Source organism: Pituophis catenifer, unplaced genomic scaffold, assembly GCF_029215685.1.
Source record: "Pituophis catenifer annectens isolate HBS135680 unplaced genomic scaffold, rPitCat1.0.hap2 SCAF_4, whole genome shotgun sequence".
Taxonomy (NCBI): domain Eukaryota; kingdom Metazoa; phylum Chordata; class Lepidosauria; order Squamata; family Colubridae; genus Pituophis; species Pituophis catenifer.
In genome coordinates, this window is record NW_027256884.1 from 110,502,144 (window position 1) to 110,529,265 (window position 27,122).

The 27,122-nt window shown below is 36.7% G+C and overlaps 1 protein-coding gene across 1 annotated transcript in view; it reads left to right on the plus strand.

Annotated features, from left to right (window-relative positions):
* Nucleotides 1-27,122, plus strand: part of ZDHHC20 (zinc finger DHHC-type palmitoyltransferase 20) — a 53,395-nt gene that overhangs the window by 19,495 nt on the left and 6,778 nt on the right. The window contains exons 3-10 of the mRNA XM_070943911.1: nt 2,142-2,236; nt 4,245-4,365; nt 5,773-5,842; nt 15,106-15,138; nt 16,754-16,874; nt 24,132-24,264; nt 25,485-25,611; nt 26,311-26,400. Of these exons, the coding sequence (XP_070800012.1) occupies nt 2,142-2,236; nt 4,245-4,365; nt 5,773-5,842; nt 15,106-15,138; nt 16,754-16,874; nt 24,132-24,264; nt 25,485-25,611; nt 26,311-26,400 (790 nt within the window). The remainder of the gene's footprint in view (nt 1-2,141; nt 2,237-4,244; nt 4,366-5,772; nt 5,843-15,105; nt 15,139-16,753; nt 16,875-24,131; nt 24,265-25,484; nt 25,612-26,310; nt 26,401-27,122) is intronic.

Sequence of the window (27,122 nt, forward strand, 5' to 3'; positions counted from 1 at the left end):
CAACTCATATTTGCAACTCTGAGCGGCTCACATATTAAAAACAACCACATAACAACACAACCAATAAGCAAAATATGAAAACAGTAAAAACACATTAACTCTTAAAACCAAATGCAAAAACTAATTAAAAGTAAAAAATAAATTTAAAAAAAGGATTTTATAAGTGCAAGGATTTCTACACATGATGATTTCCAGTTCCATATTTTGTAATAATAAAATACAATTTATAATAGTTGTTGTGCTTATCTCAAATTGCATATATATTATTGCTATCATATATTCCTTATGCAGGAAAACATACCTTTGATTCTGAACTCAGTTTAGAAACCTCAGGCAAAACTGGCTTCTGTTATCAATTCTGTGGTTATCTAAAAAGAAGACAACCCTGATTTTTAAAACCCAGAAAAATAAAAAGCAAAGACAAAATTCCAGTGCAATTACTAGTCACTATGGTTGCCATTATTAGCTGAAAACAATTCTGGCAATTTCTGCTCCTCATATATGTATCTATGTATCTCAGGTTTCTTTGTGTGTGCATATGTGTTTGTATGTATGCTATTCCTACAAGTCATTCTTAAAGCATGGAAAGATCAGGATCTCCAAATAATTGAATTAATATTGGCTGATTAAAATAAATTGGCTACAAAAGAAGAAACCCTATCAGGACTTATCTGGCTGCCTATCTTGTATAATGACTCTAGGCAGCTCACAACGATCCATAAAAACACAGCTAAAATCAGAAATAGTCTTCCCCTCCAGGCACCAGACTAAACAGCCTCCCAGTTCAACCCATACTCTAGTCCAATGTTAGGGGGGAAAGCCAGGTGGAAGACTCAAACAGAAGGTATCCCTTGTATCTCAGGAGGGAGACTACTCCAAAGGACTGGGGCAGCCATCAGGTACCAGCATTTAACAAAGGAGACCTGGAGTATGCTCACCTACATAACCTAGTACCGTGTTTCTCCAAAAAATAAAACCTACCCTGAAAATAAGCCCTAGCATGTTTTATGCATGTGCCTAATATAAGCCCTACCCCCAAAATAAATCTTAAGAGCCTGTGCAGCCAGCCAGCCGCCTATTCTGTCTGGTTACTCAGAGTGCCGCGGTCACGAGGTGAGGCAGCGGGTGTAGCTGCCCCACGCACCCATACCAGCTTACCTCAGGGCCCCTGCAGCCAGGCCAATCACACCCCATCAGCTGCCTTGTGATGGCAGCACCGGCAAGCATGTGCAGCAGGAACCCACGTGATCGCCGGCCCACTTTTTCTGCTTGCTCGCAATCACAACGGAGCAGGATGCCAAGCAGTGTGCTGGTGCCAGGGCTGCAAGGCGAGGCAGATATCCGGGTGTGGATGGCCTGGCTGCAGAGGCCCTGAGGTAAGCCAGTGCATGGCATGTGGGGCAGCTACACCCCCACCTTGTGGCGGCAGCACTGGCGCATCACGGGGTCTCCTGTCTCACCATGAGCAAGCAGAAGAAGTGGGACTCCCGTACATGGAAAAAATAAGACACCCCCAAAAATAAGTCCTAATGCTTATTTTGGTGCCCAAAAGAAAATAAGACCCAGTGTTATTTTCAGGGAAACACGAGTAGGAGCGTAGATACCATTAGTGAGAGGCAGTCCCACAACTAACCTGGGTCTGTGCCATGTGGAGCTTCTAAAGATGATAACTAGTATCTTGAATTGGATCTAGAAAGCAACTACAGCAGTGCAATTACTTGGATAAACTAATAGATGCCCAAAACCTGATTTGCCCCTGCATTCTGAACCAGTTACTGCTTCCAGATATTATTTAAGAGCAATTCAATTGCAGTAATCCATATGCTTGGAGCATCCTTTTGTGGTAATGGTTTCTAGGATGGAACAACGTCCATATCTATAATTTCTGTTTGCCAACTGCCTACAATTGACTCAATTGGAACTGATCTATTTTTTGTATGACCCTATTATTATTGATTTATTGTTGACTATTACTCAGGGTTCTGTGCAATCTCATATACTACAATTATGTCTTCAAATTTATTTTGCTAGTAGGTTAAAGGAAATGTTGCTTTAATCCCCTAACCCTTTTTCATGTTATTGTTTTTGCTCTTTTTAACAGTTTTCACTGAAATTTTATTTGTATTTTATTTTTATTGCAGTTGTCTACCTTGTGATTTTTCATCTGTCATTTGTTATGTTTGCGTGGTCCTATTGGAAGACTATTTTTACATCTCCTGCCTCCCCTTCCAATGAGGTAAATATTATCATTGGCAAAGTTTTGCAGTTTTTACTATTGAATTGTTTGTGATACTAATGATTGCTTTAAAATAAGATTCGTTAAGTTTTCTTTTTGGTTAGTTTTTCTATTCCCATTTAATAAATTATATTGCAGTGTTGTGAATGAAAATCAGACAATTACTGCATTGCCACAGCTTAATTTGGATTTCTTTAATTTGAACAATTTCCTGTTTTGAATGAGCTAATTTAGATAGGTGGCCCTTGTGCTCTTCTTTCATAGTCTTAATATAGGTATAAACCAATTCACAATCTGTACATTTTTATAATCATTCTTACTTTAACAATTATGCTCAAAACAAACTTCATTCTCACTTAGGAGTGCTGTTAATTTTAAGACACCCAACTAATGTCCAAATTCTATAGAAATGTACAGTGTCGTTATGAAGTCATTATCAATGCTCTAATCCATGTTACATCCAGAGAGAGAAAGGGAGATTGACTAAGGAACTCCTTTTGCTAATTTAAATTAAACATGACCCTTCCTAAAAATAATTATTTTATCAATGCCCTATGGTAAATCAAAATGCAGCCTGAGACAATTATAATTCAGCAGTTATAGTTTTAATGGTTTTGCTAAATAGCTCTTCTATTTAGAGCAGGGCTATCAAATTCCCAGCCCACGGGCTGGATGTATCACGCGTTAGCCATGCCCACGCCCGATTTAGCAAAGGGGGAAAAAGTTCTAATACGTCACGTGACGACGCTGTGACGATGTGAGTTTGACAGCCCTGATTTAGAGTCAAATATTATCTGGGTCTTTTTTAATTGTAGGCCTGGATATATTTATTTTCTTTTATTCTCAAAAGTTAGCCTGAAGTGTGTTTTCACAGTACATTTTTGAAAATAGAAAAGCAATGGTAGAGTATTAGGTAGTATTTTAAATTTTAAAAACAGACAAATATTTGTGAATAACCAGACTGCCCTTCTGTCACCCTAATGGGGAGAGATCCAAACCATCATTTCTGGGATTGATTGCACTGGGCAGGCAGATTCACAGAGACAACAATGCCATAGATATCAAGGAATCAAGCAGATAAGGTTTTATTAATCAAAACCAGCCCTTGAATTGCATTCAGCATCTCATTAGGCTTCACCTTTTTTTAATTTGTGACTACATATTTTTAAAAGCTTAGAATCTGCCATAGCACTTAAGAAGATCCTAAACCCAGTTTCAGCCTGTTTACAAATAGGTAATACTAAAGAGACATTCATGCAGATGACAAGGTTTTAAAAGGTACATACAAAAGTTGTTTTGAAGCTGAAACTACTTAGATTGGAGCTACAATTCTGTACAGTCACTTTTTTATGCAATGCATAGACTATGATATCATCCTGTTGAATTGAAATGCTTTCCACATTATGGCATCTTGTGTTAAAATATAAGGGCAGTGCTCAGCTTGTCAGTGTGGATTGGCAAAGTGTTGAAATTTTCCAGGGCTTCAGTCTCATGCTTTTATTTAGTGGGTTCATTAATGCATCATTCCTGAATTGCCTTCATCATCCAATTCTTGATCCCTGTGGGCAAGTGATGGTTTAATGAGTTGAATCCTGTTTCCAGCCAACCAGCGCAAATGTTCATTATATAAATTTGAACAGTGCAGTTTCCATCTGTCTAGGCCACTGCACATTTTATGTGACAGTCACAATTGCTGAATCCACCAGAAATATAGATAATATAATTAACATGCATTCATAATTATCAGATGTCATATACCTACTAATAATGTAGAGTGGTAAGAGATACGTTTGTACAATACTAAAGAGATGAAAGGGGAAATAGATTTTGGGTTAGGATAATATACATTATCTGTTTGGTGATACAAACTGGTCAGCTCTTTGATTTTGGTTTAATATTTCTTTGAATTAATAATGTATAAAAATTCTATACATATCATCTAAATATAAGTTAGCAGATGCTAAATATAATTAGCAGACAACAAACATGCTTTTCTCCTTTTCTGCAGTTTTGCTTATCAAAAACTGATAAGGAGCAATATGAAAAAGAAGAAAGACCAGAATCTCAGCAGGAAATTCTAAGAAGAGCTGCTAAAGATCTGCCTATCTATACGACAACAACATCAAGAGGTAAGCCATTAGCGTTGCCTTCCCTTGACTTGCACCAGATGTGTTATCTTTATTTCTACATCAACAGATTTTCCAAAATAAAACAATCATTCTTCCTGATATCTGTATCACGTGAACATTACTAAAATGTTCCTTAGCCAGGCTGAGTTGCATAACCCCTGTACTAACTGCATTTATAGCATTCATCCAGTTCAAAAGGTACCGGAGATCCATTATTTGCAAAGATATTTTCGGTATTTTGTGAAAAATGATGGTTGAATCTCCTTGTTTAAGATGTGAGGGAAATGATACTTCCCTCTCATTTTGAAAGTCTGGCATGGTCAGTTCAAATCTTTATTGTCAGTGCACAACATATGTACAAAAAGATTGGTGTGTCCCTCAGTACACCCCCCCCAACACAATACAACTCACAGTGAAGACAAAAAATCCCTAACCCAATAAATCATATTAACAAAACACCCAGTCCTATTGCACCAGTGTGAACATGTTACACATTGCGCCGGCCCTGCAGTCCATCATACTACATAGTTATGGTGTTATTTCTCATTCAGGAGTCTGACAGCCCATGGATAAAAACTGTTCTTCAGCCTGTTTGTGCGGCTGGCTATACTTCTATATCTCCTTCCCAATGGTAGGAAGATAAAGAAGTGATGACCAGAGTGAGAGTCGTCCCTGAGAATTTTCCTCACTCTTCTAAGGCAGCGAGCCCTAGTGATCTCATCTAGTGGTATTTGTTTGTTTGTTTGTTTGGTTGTTTATTTAATTTACCGGTATATGGCCACTCAATTCGCACATAGAGACTCCATGTGGTTAACTCAAAGTTCTGGGTATTTGTTTGTTTATAAAATCTATCAGGTGCCCCTCTCAGAGTCATTTCTTTGTGACTCTGGAAGGTATATGGCAATAAAAGGGAAAAATCAAAATTAAGAACTGTTCCAGATATTATTTAGATCAGGGGTCGCCCACCCTGGGCTGCAGTCGAGTACTGGGCTGTTCAAGCAGGAGACAAGTGTGTGAAGCTTTATTTGCACATGGGCAGGATTAAGTTGCATTCACAAGACCATCCCCTTCCATTGCCACTGCCAGTCCATGGAGCCAAAAAAGTTGGGGACCGCTGGTTTAGATTATGTTCAAGTTTTACATTTCTATAAGTAGATATACAGATAGATTACATTCCTATTACTTTTGCAGCTCTGTACTGGAGTTGGGTGGCCAATAAAATCTATATGAATAAATAATTTATTGGAGAGTTTTCACATTACTCCCTACCAATTTATCTTTGAAATATGACTGCCCTGTTTATATTTTGAATTCTTCTAGATTCTGTTTTGAGAAGTAGAAAAGTTTTAAAAGTCCTAATTCTAAAGCTTCGTATTTCATATCTTGACTTTGAAATCTTCAATTTAGCTATTAGATACTGCGATAGATGCCAGCTAATCAAACCTGATCGATGTCATCATTGTTCTGCGTGTGACCTGTAAGTATATACCGATTCTAGGTTGGATTGATGAGTCTGTTTTCCAACATACCTTCATACCTGAAGTCTCAAGAGTTCCTTTTCCACATACAGATAGTCCTCGCTTACTGACCACTTCTTCAGCATGTCTTCAAAGTTGCAACAGTGCTGAATGAGTGGTACTTACAACTGTTTCTCTCAAAGTTCCGGGCATTGTAGCACCCTACACACAGTCGTGGCAATTGCAATCTGAATATTTGACAACCAGCTTGCATTTACGACAATTGTAGCAGCATCTCATAGTTACGGTGTGGCCATTTGAGGCCTTCCCTGCCAGCTTACCCCAAACAAAATCAATGGGGATTGGCAGCAGGGAAGGTTGCACAGTTGCTCTGATAAGCCCCCCCCCCCCCCGCCACTTCTTGCTTGCCGTATTGCTTCCCTCTGCCCCAATCTCCCTGCGCTTACTTGCATCCCACATCCTCCTTGCCTGGCCTCTGCAGCACTCCCTCTCCCAACTTAAGTGTGGCCTGCACCAGACCTCTCAAGGCTCATCCCTGCTGCTTCCTGCTTTACGCCCCGCATGTCTTGGGGTTATGAGGACTACTGGGAGTTCCTTGGTTTCTGTCTTTAAGTGATGCAGTCACACACGATGTAGCACTTTACAACCGCATCACATGGCAACAGCAATCCTGGTCCCAATTTCCATTGAAACCTGAGGACTCCCTGTATAAGGTGTTTCTTCATAATAATCTGTTTTGCAAGTGGGGAAAAAGTATCAAAACTCATTTATTTCATTTGTTACATTTATATAAGACAGATTGACAGGCCCATATTCACACAGTGACCTTCCCTGGATGAAAATGGGCTTGAATTTAGCTATATTTTTCAAGAGTTTGCATTCATGTATTCCATGTATTCATGAAAAAGGATGTAATAGCTGTGGTTTATTGTAAATTGTGTCTTTTAAAGAGTGTTCAAGTAACGAAATATTCATTATAGAAAGCAAGGGAGAAAGAAAAGAAAACAGTCAAATTAATCTGTATATTTTGTATTCCATGATTATGTGTGAGTGTGTGTGTGTATGTGTATGTGTTTGTGTGTGTGAGAGAGAGAGAGGGAGAGAGAGAGAGAAATAGAGAGAAATAAAGCATTTTAATAAGTCTTATGTGATCAAAAACCGACATATTGGTGAGTTACATGGTCTGAGTTCACACATCAATCATTCAGATCTCTGTTAGGATCATGGATTGGCATAAAGAGAGTGGGGTACAGTTAATTAAAAAGCAGAGAAAATACATAATTATAAGAAGCTAGAAAATATAAAAATATATTAAATCAGAAATTATACATAAACAAGTCTAAAATAATCAAAAAAATGGAATAGAAACATTAGATGGATGTAGGGGAGAATAAAGGTTAGTGTATGGAAGATTATTTCAAATTACAGAGCACTCTTATATGATGAACTAGATGCTCATTAAGTCTAATTTATGGCACAGGTCATCATCCAATGAATTTTAAGCACTGCTGTGCACAATATGGCAACACTGTATTTTGTGGCAGGGTTGATGCAATAGGAATATAAAATTGTCCTGTACATTCTGGGTATTTATGCAGTAATAGTGAGATGAGGCTACTATAAATGTCTCTGTCATAAAGGCACTGGAGAAGCACATGCGCTGTTGTTCTTGTGTGTCCAGGGCCACAAAAGCACTGTGTCTCTAAGTAAGGAATCTTCTGTATTGACCTTCAGGGACAGCTGAGGGGACATGGTGCCAGAGTAAATGCCCTCTGGGGATTAAATAAATAAAGGAATCTGAATACCTGTTGGGTTCACTGGCAATACCATGATTGTGAAAGTAGCTTTCCCAGGGTGATGCTCACTCATTACAAACATTAATTTAAACCAATAATTATGACATATTAAACTAGCATATAAAGGTTGGCTTGGGACCATGTTATCTGAGGGACCGTCTCTTGCCGGTCACATCTACCCGACCCATTACAGCCGGGAGGCAGGGAATGTTGCGGGTCCCATCCCCTAGGGAGATACACCTGGTAGGACCCAGAAGAAGGGCCTTCTCCGTGGTGGCTTCCTCTCTCTGGAACATCATCTCCCCCAGAGATTAGAATGGCCCCCACTCTAGCATTCTTCCGGAAGACACTGAAGACCTTGTTCTGCCAGCAGGTCTGGGAAACCCAGAGCGGGATAGAGCCCATTAAATGGCTCGTGTGAGGTGCTGTCACAGGGGGGGTATGGGGTGATTTTATTATATTAATTTATTATATGACTTCTTTTATTAGTTTTGTTGTTCTTATATCAGGTTTTATATTCTGTAAGCTGCCTTGAGTCGCTATGGGCGAATAAGCAGCAATATAAATTCCATAAATAAATAAGTAAGTAAGTCTCTACAGCAGGGGTGTCAAACTCAAGGCCCCGGAGCCGGAGCCGGAGCCGGCCCGTGGAGTGTTTAGATCTGGCCCGCGGGCTGCCCTGGAAACAGTGAAGGACTGGCCCGTGGTGCCTCTGCCAGCAAAAATGGAACACTGTTTTCACTGGCAGAGGGTTGTAGGAGGCCGTCGCAGCCGAAAACGGAGCTCAGGAGCCCATTTTTGCTGGCAGAGTGCTCAGGTCACCACAGGTGCCCCCGGCATGAGTGATGTCAAAATGGCCACAGCCACCCTGGCCATGCCCACCCCGGCCCCCTGAAGTTAAATACAACCCTGATGCAGCCTTCAGTGAAATTGAGTTTGACATCCCTGCTCTACAGAGTTATGTATCATGATAAATCTTTTTTTTTTCCTAAAATTTTGGAAATTCTACTTGAAATGTTTTATCTTATAAACCAACCAGCATATTGATGTGCACTGCTCACTGACATTCATTTGGGTCTTTTTGTGAGCAGAACAGATTAACTCACTCAAGAATCTGAATGTTTGTTTATCATGCTTTCCATGCCAAGATGCCTTGCTTATCATTCCCAAGCAAGCAAGCAAGCATTGGGAGCCATGGTTACTCAGAACTGCAGTCAAATTATGTTTACATTGGTTATATTATGCTGTGACTGCAATAAAAATCACAGTCTGGTGTATGTCAGTGTTGCTATGGCATAGAAACATTGATTGCTCAGATACTCATGAATTTTCCTGATGGTGCTTTCAGGGATGATTTCATCTCAGACTCACCAGAAGCAGTTAGATAGTTCCTTAGATATCAAATTATAACATCTATCCCATTGCAGTTCTATGGCTCCATATTATTGTAATTTTATTATGGTTTTATTTTAATTTAATATTCTTTCTCCTATAAGAGCTGTGGTGGCGCAGTGGTTAGAGTACAGCACTGCAAGCTACTTCTGCTGACTGCTGATTGCCAGCAGTTCAGCAGTTCAAGTCCCACCCGCTCAAGTTTGACTCAGACTTCCATCTTTCCGAAGCCGGTAAAATGAGGACCTCAGGTTGTTGGGGGCAATATGTTGACTCTGTAAACCACTTAGAGAGGGCTGTAAAAGCACTGTGAAGTGGTAAATAATAGCACTGTGAAGTGCTATTGCTATTGTCCCCATAATTATATATATATTTGCTGACGGTTTAATTAAACTAAATTTGTATATCAATGATTGCATGACCTGTGTAGATGTCATACACTAAATAAATAAAATAATCACCACACAGATTCCTCATATTTATCCAGAAATACATTAAACAACCAATGGGACATTGTGCATCCTTGTCTTACTCCCTGATCAGTGTTGAATCTCTTGTTAAGCATTCTATTTCATCTCATACCTCTATGTCAATTTTTCTTCATTCAGGAACCAATTGCTTAACGCATTGTAAGCCGCCCTGAGACTCCGGAGAAGGGCAGCATATAAATCAAATTAAAGAAAAAAAAAATCTGAAAACATTCCTTAATTGCAACATATTTGCTTTATCATATGCTTTTTTTAAAATCAATAAACAGAATAAACTTACTTTCTTATATTCAAACATTTCTTAGTGAGCTGCTGAAAAGCAAAAAGCTGATCTGCATATTCCTTCGCTGCCATTAAGCTGCAATGCCTCAGATGTTGGTCTTTGTCAACTCTCTTATCTATTTGATCAAAATTCTTCCAAGCACCTTCTTAAACACACTTTTTTATTGAAAAAGTTTTTCAAATACAAATTTTCCCCCTTTTTCCCCCCCCTCCACCCTAACCCCCCCCTCCCCCTCCCCTCCCCCTGTGGCTTCTCCAAAATAAAACCCAAATTAATAACAGATTATATAATACTTTACCATCCTTTTGTACTACCCCCCATATACTAACCCTTTCTTTCTAACAATATTATTATATCCCCCTTATACTATACATTTCAAAAACAACATTCAACTGTAAAATTATATAATAAATTCTAATTTAGCAATTTCATCTATTCAACTCATAATCTATCCTTCTAACAATATCATTATATCCCCCTTATACTATACATTTCAAAGCAACATTCAAAGCAACTTTCAGCTGTGAAACTATATAATAAATCCTAATTTAGCAATTTCAACTCATAATCTATCCATTTCCTCCTCCCCCATACATATATCTCTTAATTCAAATCTTTTACGTGTTATATTAATATAACATAACATCCCTTCTCCTAAACTTAAACAATCAGTAAACTAACCTATCTCCACCCACTTTGCTACAGGTCTACATACATAATATTTTCAATATCTTTATTCTTCTACCCGTTCCACTAAAAAAAAATTTATTTACATATATATATAAAATCCTCAATTGACTTTAAGTTTGTAATCCATATGATATCTTCTGTAATGTCTCACGGCTGGATTGTTAATTCCATTACCCATGTTAGGGTAACATCACATCCTAATTCCAACAGTATGTTCAGTATCTTCAATTACCATCCGCCTCCATCAATAGTAAATATTTTCATATATAAAAAAAACCACCCGAGTGACTTTATATTTATATTCCATATAGTGTCGTCTATAATGTCATCCATCTAGATTATTAATTCCAACCTCCATGTTGGGGTAACAGCCAGATCTTCTGCATGCCCCAATCCCATAGTTCTCTTGCCTTATAGCTCAGCATAAACGTAATCCATTTGTCAAAGAATCCAAAATAGAAAATTCCAATCCATTCAATTTATGGCCATCTTCACATCCCAAGAGTACAGCACTACAGAGATCTGTCACTCTCCTCAGGATAATATAAACCAATACTTTGCCTCAACTAAATTTCTAAATATTCAATCGTCTCTTGAGTAACTGGCATTACACTGTTGTTTGGTCTAAAAGTTTTTATTTTTGTAGGACCTCCTTCTTTTCTTAACTTTTTGTGGCTTAGATCTCCATCCTGGTTTCCTTTCTATGAGTTGTATATCAACTGTTTGGTTTTCATGCTGGTCTGTAGCTTGATAAGTCATCACATTAGAATCCGAAGCCGCCTCTCTTGTATTTATAGGTAATCCAACTATAGCCTCCAAAGGAGAATCCAGAAGCGGCTTGTCCACAAAAGCCTCTGTAACTTGTTGTTTTTCCATTACCTCCACCTCCATCTGCTTAGCCTGAATTTCAATCTCTTGTTGATTTTGCCTTTCTTTATTCCCCTCGTGTATTATATGTGGAGATGTTAAACCCATTTTGAAAACCTTATAGTAAAATTCTTCCGCTTTTTCAACAGTATTTAATTGATATCGTTCTCCTTGATATCTCAATATTATACCAACTGGGACATCCCACCTGAATGGGAGGTTTTGTTTCTTTAGTTCAGTCACCAAAAATCCAAAATCTTTTCTACCTTTTAACATCTTAGGCGGTAGTTCTTTAAATATCCAGATCTTCCTTCCATGCATTTCAAGAGTGGAGTTGAAAGACTTTTGCACAATATCATTTCTTATTTCTTATTTCTTATTTCTTTATCAGTAAAGTAAATCACCACATCTCTAGGCAACTGCCTTTGCTTTGCCACCCAAGAATTAACTCTGTAGGCCTTATCAATCTTGCAGGATACATCTTCAGGGCTAACCTTTAAAATCCCAGCCAGAATTTCAGCAGACATCTTTCTCAAATCTTGTCTTTTATCTTCCTGTATTCCCCTAATTCTAACCGCAAATTCCATGAGTCTGAATTGCATTATTGTGGTTTCATTTTCAATCCTTTGTTTTATATTATCCACATTGTAAGTCTTATAGTCAGCTTCCTTTATTTTTTTAAACTCTACTTCTGAGCTTTTTTCTTGAATCCTTATTAAATCATTTTCAATTCTTTGTATTTTATTATCCAAATTATAAATCTTATCATAAACTTCCTTAGTGTCTATTTTTGAATTTATAATTTCATCCATCTTCAGAATTATTTCTATAAAACTTTTCATATGTTGCTTCAGAATATCATACTTTTGTTGAATCAACTCTTTAATTTCCTGTCTAAAATTTTCAGGATTCAGATTCACAGTCTTATCATGTCTTGCCATCTCCTCCAGTAAAAATTTCTTTAGGTCTATGAGGCCATTCTTCTGCATCTGCAAACTCTCAACTTGTTCATGCAATTTATAAATGGGAGAGCCCCCCCACCCCCATGGCTTGGTTATCTGGCTTTGTCAGTTTTAACGCCATCCTGCCACACAAAAGATTTTTTTTTCCTTTTAAAGAAAAAGACTTCTCTCCAAACAATATCAATAACAAGTCTCTAAGAAGGAAGAAACATGAAATAAGAATTTTTCCTCTCACTTCTAACTAGCACTTTTGCTAGATACTTTGTAACTTTGTAACGTTATAAGCTATTCAAACGGAAGGAGTTTCACTTTCAACTTTTCTCAAGCCTCAGCCAGTCGCCATTTTAAACTCTCCTTTTTCCTCCTTTCACTCTTCTTTAACTTTAAAATCAGTCTTGGGGTTAGAATACTTTCAGTTTAGGATTCCCCGATCCGAATTTCATCCTGCTTATTCAGATGATCTGTTAGTTTCGTTGATTAGTCCGGTCCCTGCGCCAGGCTCTGCAAAAAGGCAGAGTTCTCCCGAAGCCCGGAGCAGTGGCGAGCAGAAATAGGGAGCCACAACCTGCTCGTCCCCAAGAGTAAAAAAAAAAACTCTGGGGACTTCGCAGAGGGCTCTATCTGCCCTCGCCTGCTCTGTCTCACATTTCCTTCAGGAAATGGAGTTTTTCGAGCCGCCTTTCAGATGTAAAGGCGGCTCTTTACAGGCAACGGGGCTGGCAGTCTCAGAGGACCGTCTGGCGGCGACGGAAGCCAGACAGGAAGCCCCCTTCTTAAACACACTTAACAAACAGTTCTTGTTTGGTTTTTACATTCACTGGAATGTTGTTATGGATATCATCAGTCATGGATTCCTACTTTCATAAACAACTAAAGGTAAAGGTTTCCCTGTCAGTCGTGGGGGGGATGGTACTCATTTTTGTTTCTTAGCCAAGGGACCCAGCATTGTCCAAAGACAATTTCTGGTGTCATGTGGCCAGCATGGCTATATGCCAAACATGCACAGAACACTGTTACCTTCCCACCAAAGTGGTGCCTATCAATCTACTTGCATTTGCATTCTTTCGAACTGCTAGGTAGTCAGGATATGGGGCAAGTAACAAGACCTCACCCCATTGGGCAGAGCTTGGGTCCCAAATCCAAGCTGTCAATTCTCCAGCTGAAAAGCTCAGTGTCTTTAACCACCACCCCCATAAATCTACAGCAACCTAAATAGCACCAATTCATACTTTATGACATATACCTTAGCACTTTCATTCATAATTACTGCTTCAAATCCCTGCATTCATTCCTCAATTCCGCTACATAAGATTAGACCATGTTCATTCAGCCCTATTATCTAAATGGTACAGCCCTGTATTCATTTCTTTTTCACAGACACATAAAAACCAATTTTCATTTCATACAATTTAATTTCATTAGTTAAACCGTGTTCCACATCATCTTCTCCTTTTACATTTCAAGGTGTAACATTTCATTTGCTATAGTTGTCACAAGATAGCCCAAATATATCATTCTTCACCATACATCCTGACTTCAGTTTTCACATAATGTTTTCAACAATATACGAAAGTGTAGGCTGTTTACCATTCTTATTGCCATGTATATAGCATTCCTTGCTGATTGTAAAATGGGGAAAAGGTCCATCAATTTTGGTAGATTTTTGGTAATATGCTACAAGCATAACCAAAACTCATGTTTATCCAAGCATACTCATGCTATTCTGCGCAAGCCAATCTATGTTGCTGCATCCTATGAGTTCAGAGAACGCCATGTACTAACACACACTCAGAATTCACATATTGGGAATATGGAGGTTAAAAAAATACAAAAAGGAAAACTTCAATAACCATTTAGTGCCACATCTCAAAGCAAATTATGTAACGATGGCTGTGCTGTACTTTATTTTTATTTTTTTTAAGTTAAAGTTAAGCCAGTTACCTCCTATATATTGTATGGCTTTGAGTTTGTGACAGAAGTAAGATAGGATTCTATTGCATTGACTCCACTACCCTGCTTTCTTGGCAGTGTACAGCCCCATAGTACTCCATCTCACAACCTTTTGAATTCCCGTGTCAGTATTACAGATCCCCAGCTGAAAATGCATGCATCCAGTATATCATTTATTGCTGTTGTGCTCCATTGATCTGTTTTAGAATATGCTAAGAAGGATTCCGTCTCTAGAAGCTGAGTGTGTTGTTTTGTAGTAATAGCATTTTTCACAGACAATTAGTGTTTTAATTTGAATTAATGCTAAAGGTAGTAAACACCAGATGCATGAAAAAAAAATCCTTCCAGTGACTTGAAAATGAAAGGTAGTTGTAGAAAAGTTGTAACTATGCGGAAGAATAGCAAAGTTAAGTGGAGAGGGAGCTGCTTTTTCCTCTTGCCATTTTTGTGCCAAGTGCCTCTTTATTGTTCTTCCAATATGCAAGAGAATATGCACACATTATACACTCCTCTATCCATTTCTTCTCCCTATTGTAAAATGAATTGAGTGAAAAAGGGTTCTAAGGCTTGAGCATACCCCTATCTTTTTTCTCAAATTACAACTGTGTTCTGATTTTCTTGATTGTAAACTCCATGAATCTACCTTGTAATATTTTGCTTCTTCCTAACTGCTTTAAATAGTCTGGGTAAAGAGGTGAAGTGATCAATGGTTTCCAATATATTACAGTGCTGGAAAAGACTTTGAAAGTTTGAATTAGATATATTTATTGAAAAAAGCATAATACTATTCATGTTTCACCTTTGCATTGATTCAGATGTCTTCTTTTATTTTAGATGTGTACTGAAAATGGATCATCATTGTCCTTGGTATGTTTTTTTTAAAATTCCTCCTTGTTTTTGGTTTTGTACCAAAACAAATAAGTAAGCTCTTTTATTATTGGGAATGCACAAAATGAGTTAAGAGTAGGAATTATTAGGGGAAAATTTAGAGAGTGAAGTAAGAACAGAGTCTAAATTTAAGTTAGGTTGATTTTTATTTTCTCACAATAAAAACCTTAGGTTATTTTCTCACTAGCAACAAATTCTAGAATCATCAACTATAACTTTGTTAAAATAATAGTAACAAGAGAGGATTTATAATGCTTCAAGGATAGCTGAGTAGCTGAGTACTGGTAATTTTCTGAAGATGCTTTAAATCACTATTTTGTAAATGGTCTCTAAATGATCTTAGATCACCTCACAATCAGGAAACTGTGAGTTCAATCCTAGGTAGCAGCAATATTTCTCTCTCTGGCTGAGGAATTGTCTGCTGTGAACTCAGCATATAAGGAACAAGTGGACATTAAACAAGTATCCCCTCAACTATGTTTATACCATGTTTTCCCAAAAATAAGACCTCCGAAAATAAGCTCTCCCTGAAAATATTTAACCACATGTGCAGCTGGTCCCCACCATTTCCTCCAGTTAAAGTTAGGGAGACAGAGCTGGAAATCAGGTAAGACAGCAAGAGGATCCCCGTCTCGCTCCATGCGCCCCAAAATAATAAGTCCTCCCCGAAAATAAGGCCAAATGCTTATTTTGGGGTTCAAAAAATATAAGACAGGGTCTTATTTTCAGGGAAACACAGTATGTATGTAATATACCTTATATATATATATATATACATATACATATATACGTATATATGTATATATATGTGTATATATATATATATATATATATATATATATATATATATATATATACACACATATGTACATACAGACATACATAAACACACACACAAAGACATTTTTATTCTAGTATTATATGTCAGAGCCTGTGACACGGCTATACTGATGGTGGTTTATGGTTTTATGTCAGCTGTCAATTATGTATTTTTTGTTACCTTGTTGTTACTGTTGTGTTTTGTTATTGTTTGCCACCCCTGAGTCATTATGATTAGGTGGGCAGCTATATAAATTAAAATAAATAAATAAAATGTGTTGCAATGCAAACTTTTATGCTTTTAGTAGAGTCATACTAAAAGCATAAGAGGCTTCTCTGGAAAACAACAATCAGACAATTTGAATTTTATTTTTATTTTATGATTTAAAAAAAAATAATAAACATTAATATCAGTCTTTGCTACCATCTTCATCTTCAGCAATAGTCTTGAATTCCATATAGGTCTATAGGTGTTCTTAGTTCTTTGTTCAGAAATCCATCTAATGTCTTCTTATTTTCCTCACACCCACACCCTCCCAAAAAGGCAAAAACAAGCTAAAGAGCTAGAAAATATTCTGTAAGGGTGACAAACAGCAATTCCTTTAGTTTGCTTTGTAGAAAAGAGTAACTGACTGTGATCCTTATAGCCAAATTGTGAGGATACAGGTGATCCCATTAGCAACTGTTTTTGAGACCATCTATAACATGGCTGCCAAAAATTGTCTAACTGTGTTGTAGAAGGAAAAAAAATAGCTATTTCTTTTTCCTTTTCTAGGGTGAATAACTGCGTGGGATTTTCCAACTACAAGTTTTTTCTCCTCTTTTTATTTTATTCCCTCCTGTATTGTCTGTTTGTTGCTGCTACGGTTCTTCAGTATTTCATAAAGTTTTGGACAGTAAGTTCTTTAAAATTAAAAAGTTTTAAACTTTAAAAAGAAAATATAGAAGCATTGTGTTTTCATGCTTCATAGTATACCTAACTGTCATCAATTTGAGGTGAAGTAGTAAAATACTAAATAATTAAATTTTATATATAATACATGGTTCGCTGCAGCCGAATTTGCTGTCTTGTGGATTGTATCTTTTATGTTGGCTTTTCATGCATGTTTTAAGAAAGCACATTATATATGTATGACATTCATATCAACATTGCCCTCTTCTAATTTCAAAATAAACCTGATTTTTAATCTTCATTCTTATTGAATAGCATGACCTGGCTCCATAAGTCAGATCATTTTTAATATTGCTTTAAACCTTTGGAATAGCAGCATTATGGTTTTGGAAAAGAATTGGCTAACATTCATAGACTGTGAAGGATGTTACTTGAATGTGAATAATTTATACAGTAAGTAAGCACAAAATGAAACATTTTTATAGTAAAAATAACTTGTACATGCATTTTTGCATTCAATTTTTTTTTTTTTTACTCAGGGTAAACCTAATCATGAGGGGTTATTTATTGTTAACCTGCACACACCTGTGTTATCTCTTCATGAGTCAGGCAAATACAGATATTTGTAGACTAACTGGTACAATTCATGCAGTTCCTTTTCTTGGCATGTGCACATTAATGTACACATTAATGTACATGTACATTAAGTAATGAAGACTTTGTATTGAGTCACAGCTGAGAAATTGCAAGACAATAGGATTCTTAATGAAATTTGAAATGTTTGATTTTGAAATTTGATTTGAATTTGTTTTAATATCTTGATGCATTCCAAACTTTGAAACAGTAATTCCCCAATTTGCATGTAATGGAAAACTGTAGTTAACCAAACCTTCCTGGATATTGCAGCATGGCTCACTGAAATAAAAGGTGAAATGTGCTAAAATAATCTTAGCATATCAATACTTTGGCTTATTAAGGCATAATATGTATGTCCCTATTGAGAGAGAAGTTAGTTGAAGCTGAGATTTCTGATTTAACCAGCCAACATCCTGGAGGCTACATTTTCCACTCGAGCTTTCTGTCTCTGACACTGCACTTATTCTGTTATTACTAAATATCTAGGGAACAAGGATCTTTCTTCCTTCCTTCCTTCCTTCCTTCCTTCCTTCCTTCCTTCCTTCCTTCCTTTCTTTTGTTTGTTATAAAATGGTTTGTTTTTACTGGGTTGCATGCAACTAGCATTGTAATCCATAACGACATATTATTGTTTACCATGATATGTTATTATTTTGTGTCTTAGTGAGAAAAGCATAGTAAACCATAGTCTAGCATTGTTTGTTTGTTTGTTTCTTTATGAAATTTATTTAATAGGTAAGTCATATCAATATTTTAGTCAGCTTTGGTACTTATTATTCTGTAGGGTGTTTTGCATAACCCCCATGCTAGGTGTGTATGCGTGTGTTTTGCATAATACCTTGGTAGTTACGTGTGTGTGTGTGTGTGTGTGTGTGTGTGTGTGTGTGTGTAACTTCCTTCCATGATTTGTACTTCAAGAGATCCCTAATTCCCTCTGTTTGCCAAATAGGAACATTTCAGGTGACTTAATTTTGCCAAAACTATGGCTAAAAAATATGAATTGTTGTGGAAAATAGGATGAAAAAAAAATCTATAGATATCCTGATGTACTTGGATTGCCTGCTTTCATTAGTCCAAGGCAACTGGCCCAATGATTTGAGCAGAATCTGGAATAGAGCCATAGATGCACTAAGGGATTTTTTTTTAATGTAGCATTAATTTTGAGCAAAATTGATCGTCATATTTTCTTAACATTTCACATTAAGTATCAAATATTTTAATTTAATTTAAGTATTACCTTATTACCTGGAGGTGTTTGTTTTTTTTTAAAAAAAAGATTAATTACCAATGAATAGGGGTATTATTTGATTCAGGGGACAACTTTTTCTGATAGTTCCTGTCCCTTCATTGCATACTTAACCATCAAGGGAAAACTGTAGAAGACAGCACTTAAGCCACCTGGAGCATCATGCACAGGCTTAGCCTCATTGGAATAAGTATGCAAAACCTCAGCAATAAAGCTCAAAAGTTTCCAATTTATTAATCAGCTGATGTCCCTAGAGAAGTGTCTGGCTATTCATTGAAAAATATATAAAAACAGTTGAAAATAAAGGAATAACCAAGAAGTGAAAATGGCTGCAGAGGTCAGAATTTAGAATAACAGAGTTGGAAGGGAATTTGAAGGTCTTCTAGTCCAACCCCCTCCTTAGGCAGGAAACCCTACACCACTTCAGACAAATGGTTATCCAATCTCGTCTTTAAAACTTCCAGTGTTGGAGCATTCACAACTTCTGGAGGCAAGTTGTTCCACTGATGAATTGTTCTAGCTGTCAGGAAATTTCTCCTTAGTTCTAAGTTGCTTCTCTCCTTGATTTGTTTCCACCCATTGCTTCTTGTCCTGTCCTCAGGTGCTTTGGAGAACAGCTTGACTCCCACTTCTTTGTGGCAGCCCCTGAGATATTGGAACACTGCTATCATGTCTCCTCTAGTCCTTCTTTTTATTAAAGTAGACATACCCAGTTCTTGCAACTGTTCTTCATATGTTTTAGCCTCCAGTCCCCTAATCATCTTTGTTGCTGTTCTTTGCACTCTTTCTAGAGTCTCAACATCTTTTTTACATCGTGGCGACCAAAACTGGATGCAGTATTCCAAGGGTGGCCTTACCAAGGCATTATAAAGTGGTATTAACATTTCACGTGATCTTGATTCTATCCCTCTGTTTATGCAGCCTAGAACTGTGTTGGCTTTTTTGGCAGCTGCTGCACATTGCTGGCTCATATTTAAATGGTTGTCCACTAGGACTCCAAGATCCCCCTCACAGTTACTACTATTGATCAAGGTACCATATATACTGTACCTGTGCATTTTGTTTTTCTTACTTTTTTCTCCATTGAATTTCATTTTGTTAGATAGGCCCAATGTTCAAGTCTGTCAAGATCCTTCTGTATCTTAAGCTATCTACTGGAGTATTGGCTGTTCCTGCCAGCTTGGTGTCATCTGCAAATTTGATGAGTTCCCCCATCTATCCCCTTGTCCAAGTCATTGATGAAGATGTTGAAGAGTACTGGGCCTAAAACAGAGCCTTGTGATAGATTGTGGCAAAGCACTAATGCCTTTGAAGATTATTCTGAACCATGGTTGTTGTCTGAAGTCTCTTTGCAGAACAGAATTTTAACCCTTTTGTGACGCTTAAACAGGAGTTTTTCTCTTTGTCTAATCTTCATCCAGTTTTGCTGCTTTTTTGTTCCCTCCCAATGTAATTATATCATTATAATCCCTTTTTTCTATTTCTTCAGAAGGAGAAAAGATTGAGATGGGGAATGAGAGAGAGAGAGAATGTATGTTTGCTTGCATAAATCTGTATAGGAAATCCAATTTATTTATCATATTTAGAGACCCTCCATCTTCCTCTTAGAGCGACTCAGTTCATTTTCTAAAGTGAGTTTGTGAATAATCCCTAGGAGGTGTGAGAGAGAGAGACTTGTTTCCATGATTTGTTCTTCTTCCAAAAATATTCCTAATTCTCTGTTTGTCAATAGGGTACATTTCAGCATTTCAATATAACTTACTCAATTATTAATTCATGTTATTGTGAAGTCTTAGTAGTCTCTGAGTTTGGTTGTTTGCTTGCAGATATTTAATTACCTGAATAAGTAACATCATTAATGCTAGCAGGGAGTTAATTGGGTTTGCTCTCTGTTTATATATAGTAGCTTGTCCTACCAGTGTTGGTAGGGATATGGTTTTCTTTTTGGTAGTTCCTTGATTAGGATATTGTTTTTGGTTTGCTTTTTTTTTTTTTTTTTTTTTTTTGTCTGATGTTAATCCTTGCTTATTCTGGGTATTGGCTGCTGAAGATGATGTACTCTTGTTGTTGTTGTTGTTATTTCCTTAATGTTTTATGGACATTTTTTAATGATGTGTAAATGTGATTTATCTCTATGTATCAATTTATGGCTAATTCGTCTGAATGTCAAGCTTTGAGGCATTCCCTTGCATCATGGTCTAGGATGCCCACATTTTCCCCAGTTGAAACTATGGTTGAGTCTATCCATGTTGTGAGAATAAGTTGTTTTCATCATGTCTTCTGATTGCTAGTTGTTGTTTTTGGATGCCCTCTGTTAGTCTTCTGCATGTTCATGCCTATTCACCTTAATTTTTTTTAACATGGCTTTTTGTTGGAATATTACTTCCAGCTAATATGCACATATTTAAAAAGGTTGCCATGTGTACATGTATTTTATTGTACATGTTTATCATATAAACAGGAAGGAATTTGCAGAACTGTTTTCAACTGGAGTTGACAATTAAGATTACAAGGTGGAGAAACTGGACAGAGTGTGTGTCTTTTGTATGTGTTAATACTTTTCCTAAATATTCTTCAGGAGATGAAGAAGTGCAGGGACCATTTAGATTAAGGGATCAGAGAAATCAAATAATAAATCATAGTGTCAAAATGCTTTGGTTCATAATTGGGTAACAAATTTTAGTTCAAATTATGATGAATGTAGACAGAAATTACCAGCAATTTACTTAGTTGATTTCTATTGTAGAGATGATTCCAAGTTGGGCTTCCGATAATGAAAATTAGAGAGAGCAATGAATAGATCTCTTAATTTTAATGGTGTGCCTTGAATGTACACCATTAAAATCAGTGACTCCTTTATCATTATGCAAACACAAGTTCATCTTCACTTATTCATGTAATGTAAACTATTGGCCTCTTGACATTGAATACTGCACGCTTTACACCTTGTGCACGCAAAGACCATCAGTTTTCTAACAGCATTTTTACTTGTTTCTGAACACTAGTCTTAAGGGGTTATAGCCTTTTAATAAATTGTCTTTATTTGCACAAAGCTTTGCCGCAGGAAATCTGCTGAGAATTGTCCAAAGGTAAAATGCAATTTAAGCAGTAGTCTCTGCTAGTATGTTATTTTGTACCTTTATTTCTGATAGCGGGTTACAATACTATTATACAATATTTCTAGTTCTTTATAAATAGCAATATGCGTTTTATTTAATGCCTGAGGGAGAAATTGGTGCTCTGAAGTGTAACATATACTGACAGAAAATTAAATGGATGTTAATGTTATCTATATTTTATTAATAAAGAAGCAATTTCAGTTCCCCGTTGTATTGTCATTGTTTAAAAGGAATATGCTATTGAATTCTTAAAATGAAACTATTAATTGTTTAATAAGGTATTTAGCAATTTGAGCACATAGAAATTGTGCTACATTAATAAAACACTAAACTTTTTTCTCAACACATGAATCTTCAGTATATGGAAAATATCTTTAAAATATATAAAGAATTATCTTTTTCTTTCTCCTGCGTACAGTGTACTCTGTTACGATACAAGTGTTTTGAAATGCATGAGGTATAATCTTGTTTAAATAGTTTAAATCTCAGGTGTCAAACTCGATCGTGTCATGTAATATATCATGACATATCGCAATGTTTTTTGCCTTTGTGGAGCTGCGGTAGGCGTGGCCTGCGCATGATGCATCCGGCCCACAGGCTGCCAGCTTGACAGGCCTGATTTAAACCCTTAAAATTTTTGCAACAAGCCTCTGCAAGATTCTGCAACAAGATTCTGGCTAGGCCACTGGTGTTCCGAGGATGTGATCCAGAGTCCATACCATCTCAGGATCTCAAGGTGTATTCCTCACACCTGCAGTTTGATTCTCTTCCCATTTCTCCCTGAACACACACAAAAATAATCATTATAAAGAGAATAAAGGAAGGTCTTCCTCCCTTGAACTTTGCCTACAAGTACCTACATGGTGAGGAAAACCTGTTAGAAATTTGGTCTTATTCTCCCAGACTAGATTATGTCCTTCCTGAACTATCAATATCAGATCCTTGAGCTCTTTGTTCACTGCCAAAAGAGTCTTCACTGAACAAAACTAGACTCATGCTTTCTGAAGTCACTTTATTTTGGGGAAGAAGAGCAGCAGCCCCAAAAAACCAGTAGCCTTTTGTTCTCCTTCCTTGTGGACAGTGCTTTGTGGGCTCCTTCTTTTAGTAACTGTTATTCTTGTGTAGACTGAAAGTGGAAAAAGTTGGCTTACTTCCCTCATTGATCATCAAAAATATACAATTTTGGATTTTAAACATTTGTGTATCCCTTAAAGTGTCTTATCCATATCACCCAAGAACATAACGTTGGCATATTTAAAAAAAAATAGTAGTAAGACAGTAAATAAAAATTATTATCACACGCGCACGTTTCAGTTAAAAGAAAACCAAAGTGGAGTACTTCCTTCTTTGAGTTAATTAACTTTATGGATCAATCCTCTGATTCTGTCTCAAGATTATACTGGGAGAAGGGAGAAAAATGCTGCAGTGTTGTTGCTTGTCTGCACCTAATACACAGCCCTTTTCTTAACACCAAATTAATCTTTCAATTGATTTCAAGAGAAGGCATTAATCAACATCAGCTGAAATGGACATGGTTTGGAGTGTGTTGGGGATTGGAAATACCATGGGTTCTGCACATCCAAGTGTTGTATTAGGTTGCCTCTTCTCTCGGATCTCTGCTCCTGCTAAATGTGAACTGCAGAGGTTTCCATACCTATTGGTTGCAAATACGGTCTGAAATTCAGCCTTCTCTTCTATAGATAGAGTTACTTTTTCCCTTAGTGGAGGAAATCCTGAAAAGTCTTCCGAGGAGTCGAAGGATTCCTACGTTAAAATCTTATATTTTCAAGAAGTTTCCTTAAATTTTTTAAATGCATCATTTACAGATCTAATTTTTTTATCATTCTTTTCTTCCTTAACAAAAACATTGCTTAAATCTTTCTTACTTCATCCAGCACAACAACTATTCCTTTGCTAATCATTAGTTAGTCCATCTTGCCAATTTGTTAGCTCTTCTATCATTCCTTAATGTCCAATTTAAGAAGATGAATTTGAACAATATTTGTTTTCCTCCTGACCTGACTGGCGGGCAGTCAGTTGTTAACCTTTCCAGTTCTGTGAATTTTATCTATTAGTTGTGAAAGTTATGACCACAAAGAAATACACTGTGTGCTGTCAAATTCACATCTTAAGTGTTAGCTGCTGTACATGAATCCATGTTACTTATTTTAATTCAGAATAAAATAGTTCTAAGAAAATAGCATTTGATCAGAAAATGGATGAAAATGTATTAATACAGTTCTTTTCTTTTTCTTTTCAGAACGAACTACCAGATACCCGGGCAAAATTCCATGTCCTTTTCCTTTTCTTTGTGGCTGCCATGTTCTTCATCAGCATACTGTCATTGTTTAGTTACCACTGCTGGCTAGTTGGTAAAAACAGATCAACAATTGGTTAGTAAATTACAGGGATTATTATTATTATTATTATTATTATTATTATTATTATTATTATTATTTCTGTTATTCTTTAGTTCCTACCCCATCCATTGACCAAGCAGCTCCAGGTTCTCCATCTCATTCTCATAACTCTGTGAGCTGTGTCTATGTTCAAAGTTGTATCTGACCCAAGATTACCCTGTAAATGTAATATCTGATCATATTTGCATATTATTAGGCCCAAGAGAATAGAATAGAGTAGAATAGAATAGAACAGAACAGATTGAACAGAACAGAACAGAACAGTTAGAAGGGACCTTGAAGGTCTTCTAGTCCAACCCCCTGCTTAAGCAGGAAACCTATACCATTTCAGACAAATGGTTATCCAATCTGTTCTTAAAAACTTCCAGTGTTGGAGCATTTACAACTTCTGGAGGCAAGTTGTTCCACTGATTAATTGTTCTAACTGTCAGGAAACTTCTCCTTAGTTCTAGATTGCTTGTCTCCTTGTGTCCTTATGTAAAGACACCTCTAAAGTGTCTTTAGACTTACAATCTTGTCTCAGCAAAAGTCAGATTCCTGTTTCTTTTCTTATCAAACTAAACTTAACATTGCTAAGAAAATGAATAAAGGAAACGGGAATCATTATGATAGGAGTTATTTCTAACTACAGAAACTTTTGGGAAGATGGAAAGAAAATATCTCCCTATTGATGCGAGGCCACAATCACTTTGTTATAGACTACACACCCATTGACTGTTTAAAAGGAAATAAATAAGGATTTCTGTATATTCTGAACTTAACCATGCATGCTTTTAGATTACACAAAATGGAAATTACAGCAAAGTAGCTTATTCTGTTTGAAGAAAGTAATATTAATAATTGCAAAGGGCTTGGAAGGAAAATTGTGTTTTTTTAATTGCTGACCGAAATAAATTTTACAATCCTGTTTAGCTAAACAAATGTGATAGCATTCTAAAGTATTTGTTTTTTCTCTTGGGTTTTTTTTTTTTTTAGTTTTTATAATGGTCTGATCAAACGAAAAAAAATTGTTGTAGATTTGTATCTGAAACAGTTTTTTCTGCAATGTAGTTTAAGACATGTAACATGTTGCAAGTGACAATATTTTCATGAGAGATGACTCAATCTTGTGTTATTCTTAATATTCCACTATGGAAGACTTTCTCACTGTCCTAAATTGATTAATTTGTTTCCTTTCTTTATGTGTGATATAGAAGCTTTCCGGGCACCAATGTTTCGAAATGGGCCTGACAAAAATGGGTTCTCTCTTGGATGTCAAAAAAACCTAAGAGAGGTTTTTGGAGATGAAAAGAAATACTGGCTGCTCCCTATTTTTACGAGGTACTGTCGTTTATGTATTTTAGTTATGAATTCTAAATTTTGGGTATAGAGTTCAGAAGTCTATAAATCTTTAAATGATATTCATCTTATACCACGCGCTTTCAGCACCCGAGGAAAAAAAGGTTCGCCATCACTGCTATAGTACTTGATGAAGTCAGCAGTCCAATTAGCCAGTTACAATTTCTTTTGATTGACAATGCACCATCAAGTAATTTTCAACTCCTAGTGACCATATTGCCTCCATGAATAATTTCTTCAGCAATATCTAAAAGCCTTTATTAAAAAATTGTAAAGAGTTCATAATTGTTTGATCCAGAAAGTTAAGCAAGAGTATACAGTGTACTCTGGAATTACATAGACTGCACCAGGAATGTACTGATAAAGATTGCAAGAACATACTGTTCAGACATTCCTGATCTGAAAAGCAGCTTATGAACGTTCTATTTTTTTAGATGACAACCGTTTGACATTTGCAGACAAATTATTAATGTCAAATAATTGTTAATGTTCTCTAAAAGCTACATGAAGCTACAATAAGCTCTTTCTTGCAACAGGTACAATACTTGATGCTGAATATGTTATGTTCCTAGTCTTTGTACCACTCTTCCACTTAATGTGATGTTTAAAAAGTTTTATAGATGTTTCTGTTGTGTGTATTCAGCAAGGTAATGAAATATTTGTTCTGTCTTGTCTGTGCAGTTTAGGAGATGGTTGCAACTTTCCAACACGCCTGGTGATTATGGATCCCGAGCAGCTTGCTGTCTCAAGCCAAAATGAAACTGTTAAAAGGTGTGAGCAATGCTTTCTACATAGGTGCACAGAAGTCTGCTGTTGCACGTTCCCACACACAGTGGACCACTTTTAACTCATCAGCTGTTAATCAGACAAGAATTCATTTCCCAAATAGTTTTAAACCTAATTGCAATGAGAGTGTATGAGAGAATGAATGCATAGTGCAACACATATGAAGAAGCCTGGCATGGAACTCTCAATTTGCTTGCCTATCATCATCCCTTTGTCTGAAACAGTATAATGGACTGATTGTGAAGTTTCTTATTTTAGAGCAGAGAGAAAAATGCTGATTTGGGAATCCCACTCTCTTCAGACACAGAGCTAATAAGGATTCTGGTGTGGGTTTCTGTGGAGGGAAACCACTCTCTTCCAGTTTCTAATTGACACACCAGTAAGACTGGTCATAGAAACAAAACCAGAGTTGATAAGAATACGGGATGGACATGTTAGGTTCTATACAGGTTGAAGATATTGATGGCCCACTCTATAAATACCTCTGCCTTTTTTCTGACAATGCCTGGACAGGCTAAGTGCTCAGCTTCCACTATAAGGAAGTACCTTACTTCAAACTTATTCGGATTGAAGAGAGGTGCTAAAGGAAGCTTTGCAGGCCAGTTGGGCTGTCTAGGGAAACGAAGAGATTGAAATCTCTTCTTCCTCTTGAGCTGTTTTCTAGCATCAAGTTTGGACCATTTCTTCTTTAATTTAGAGTCTGGGAT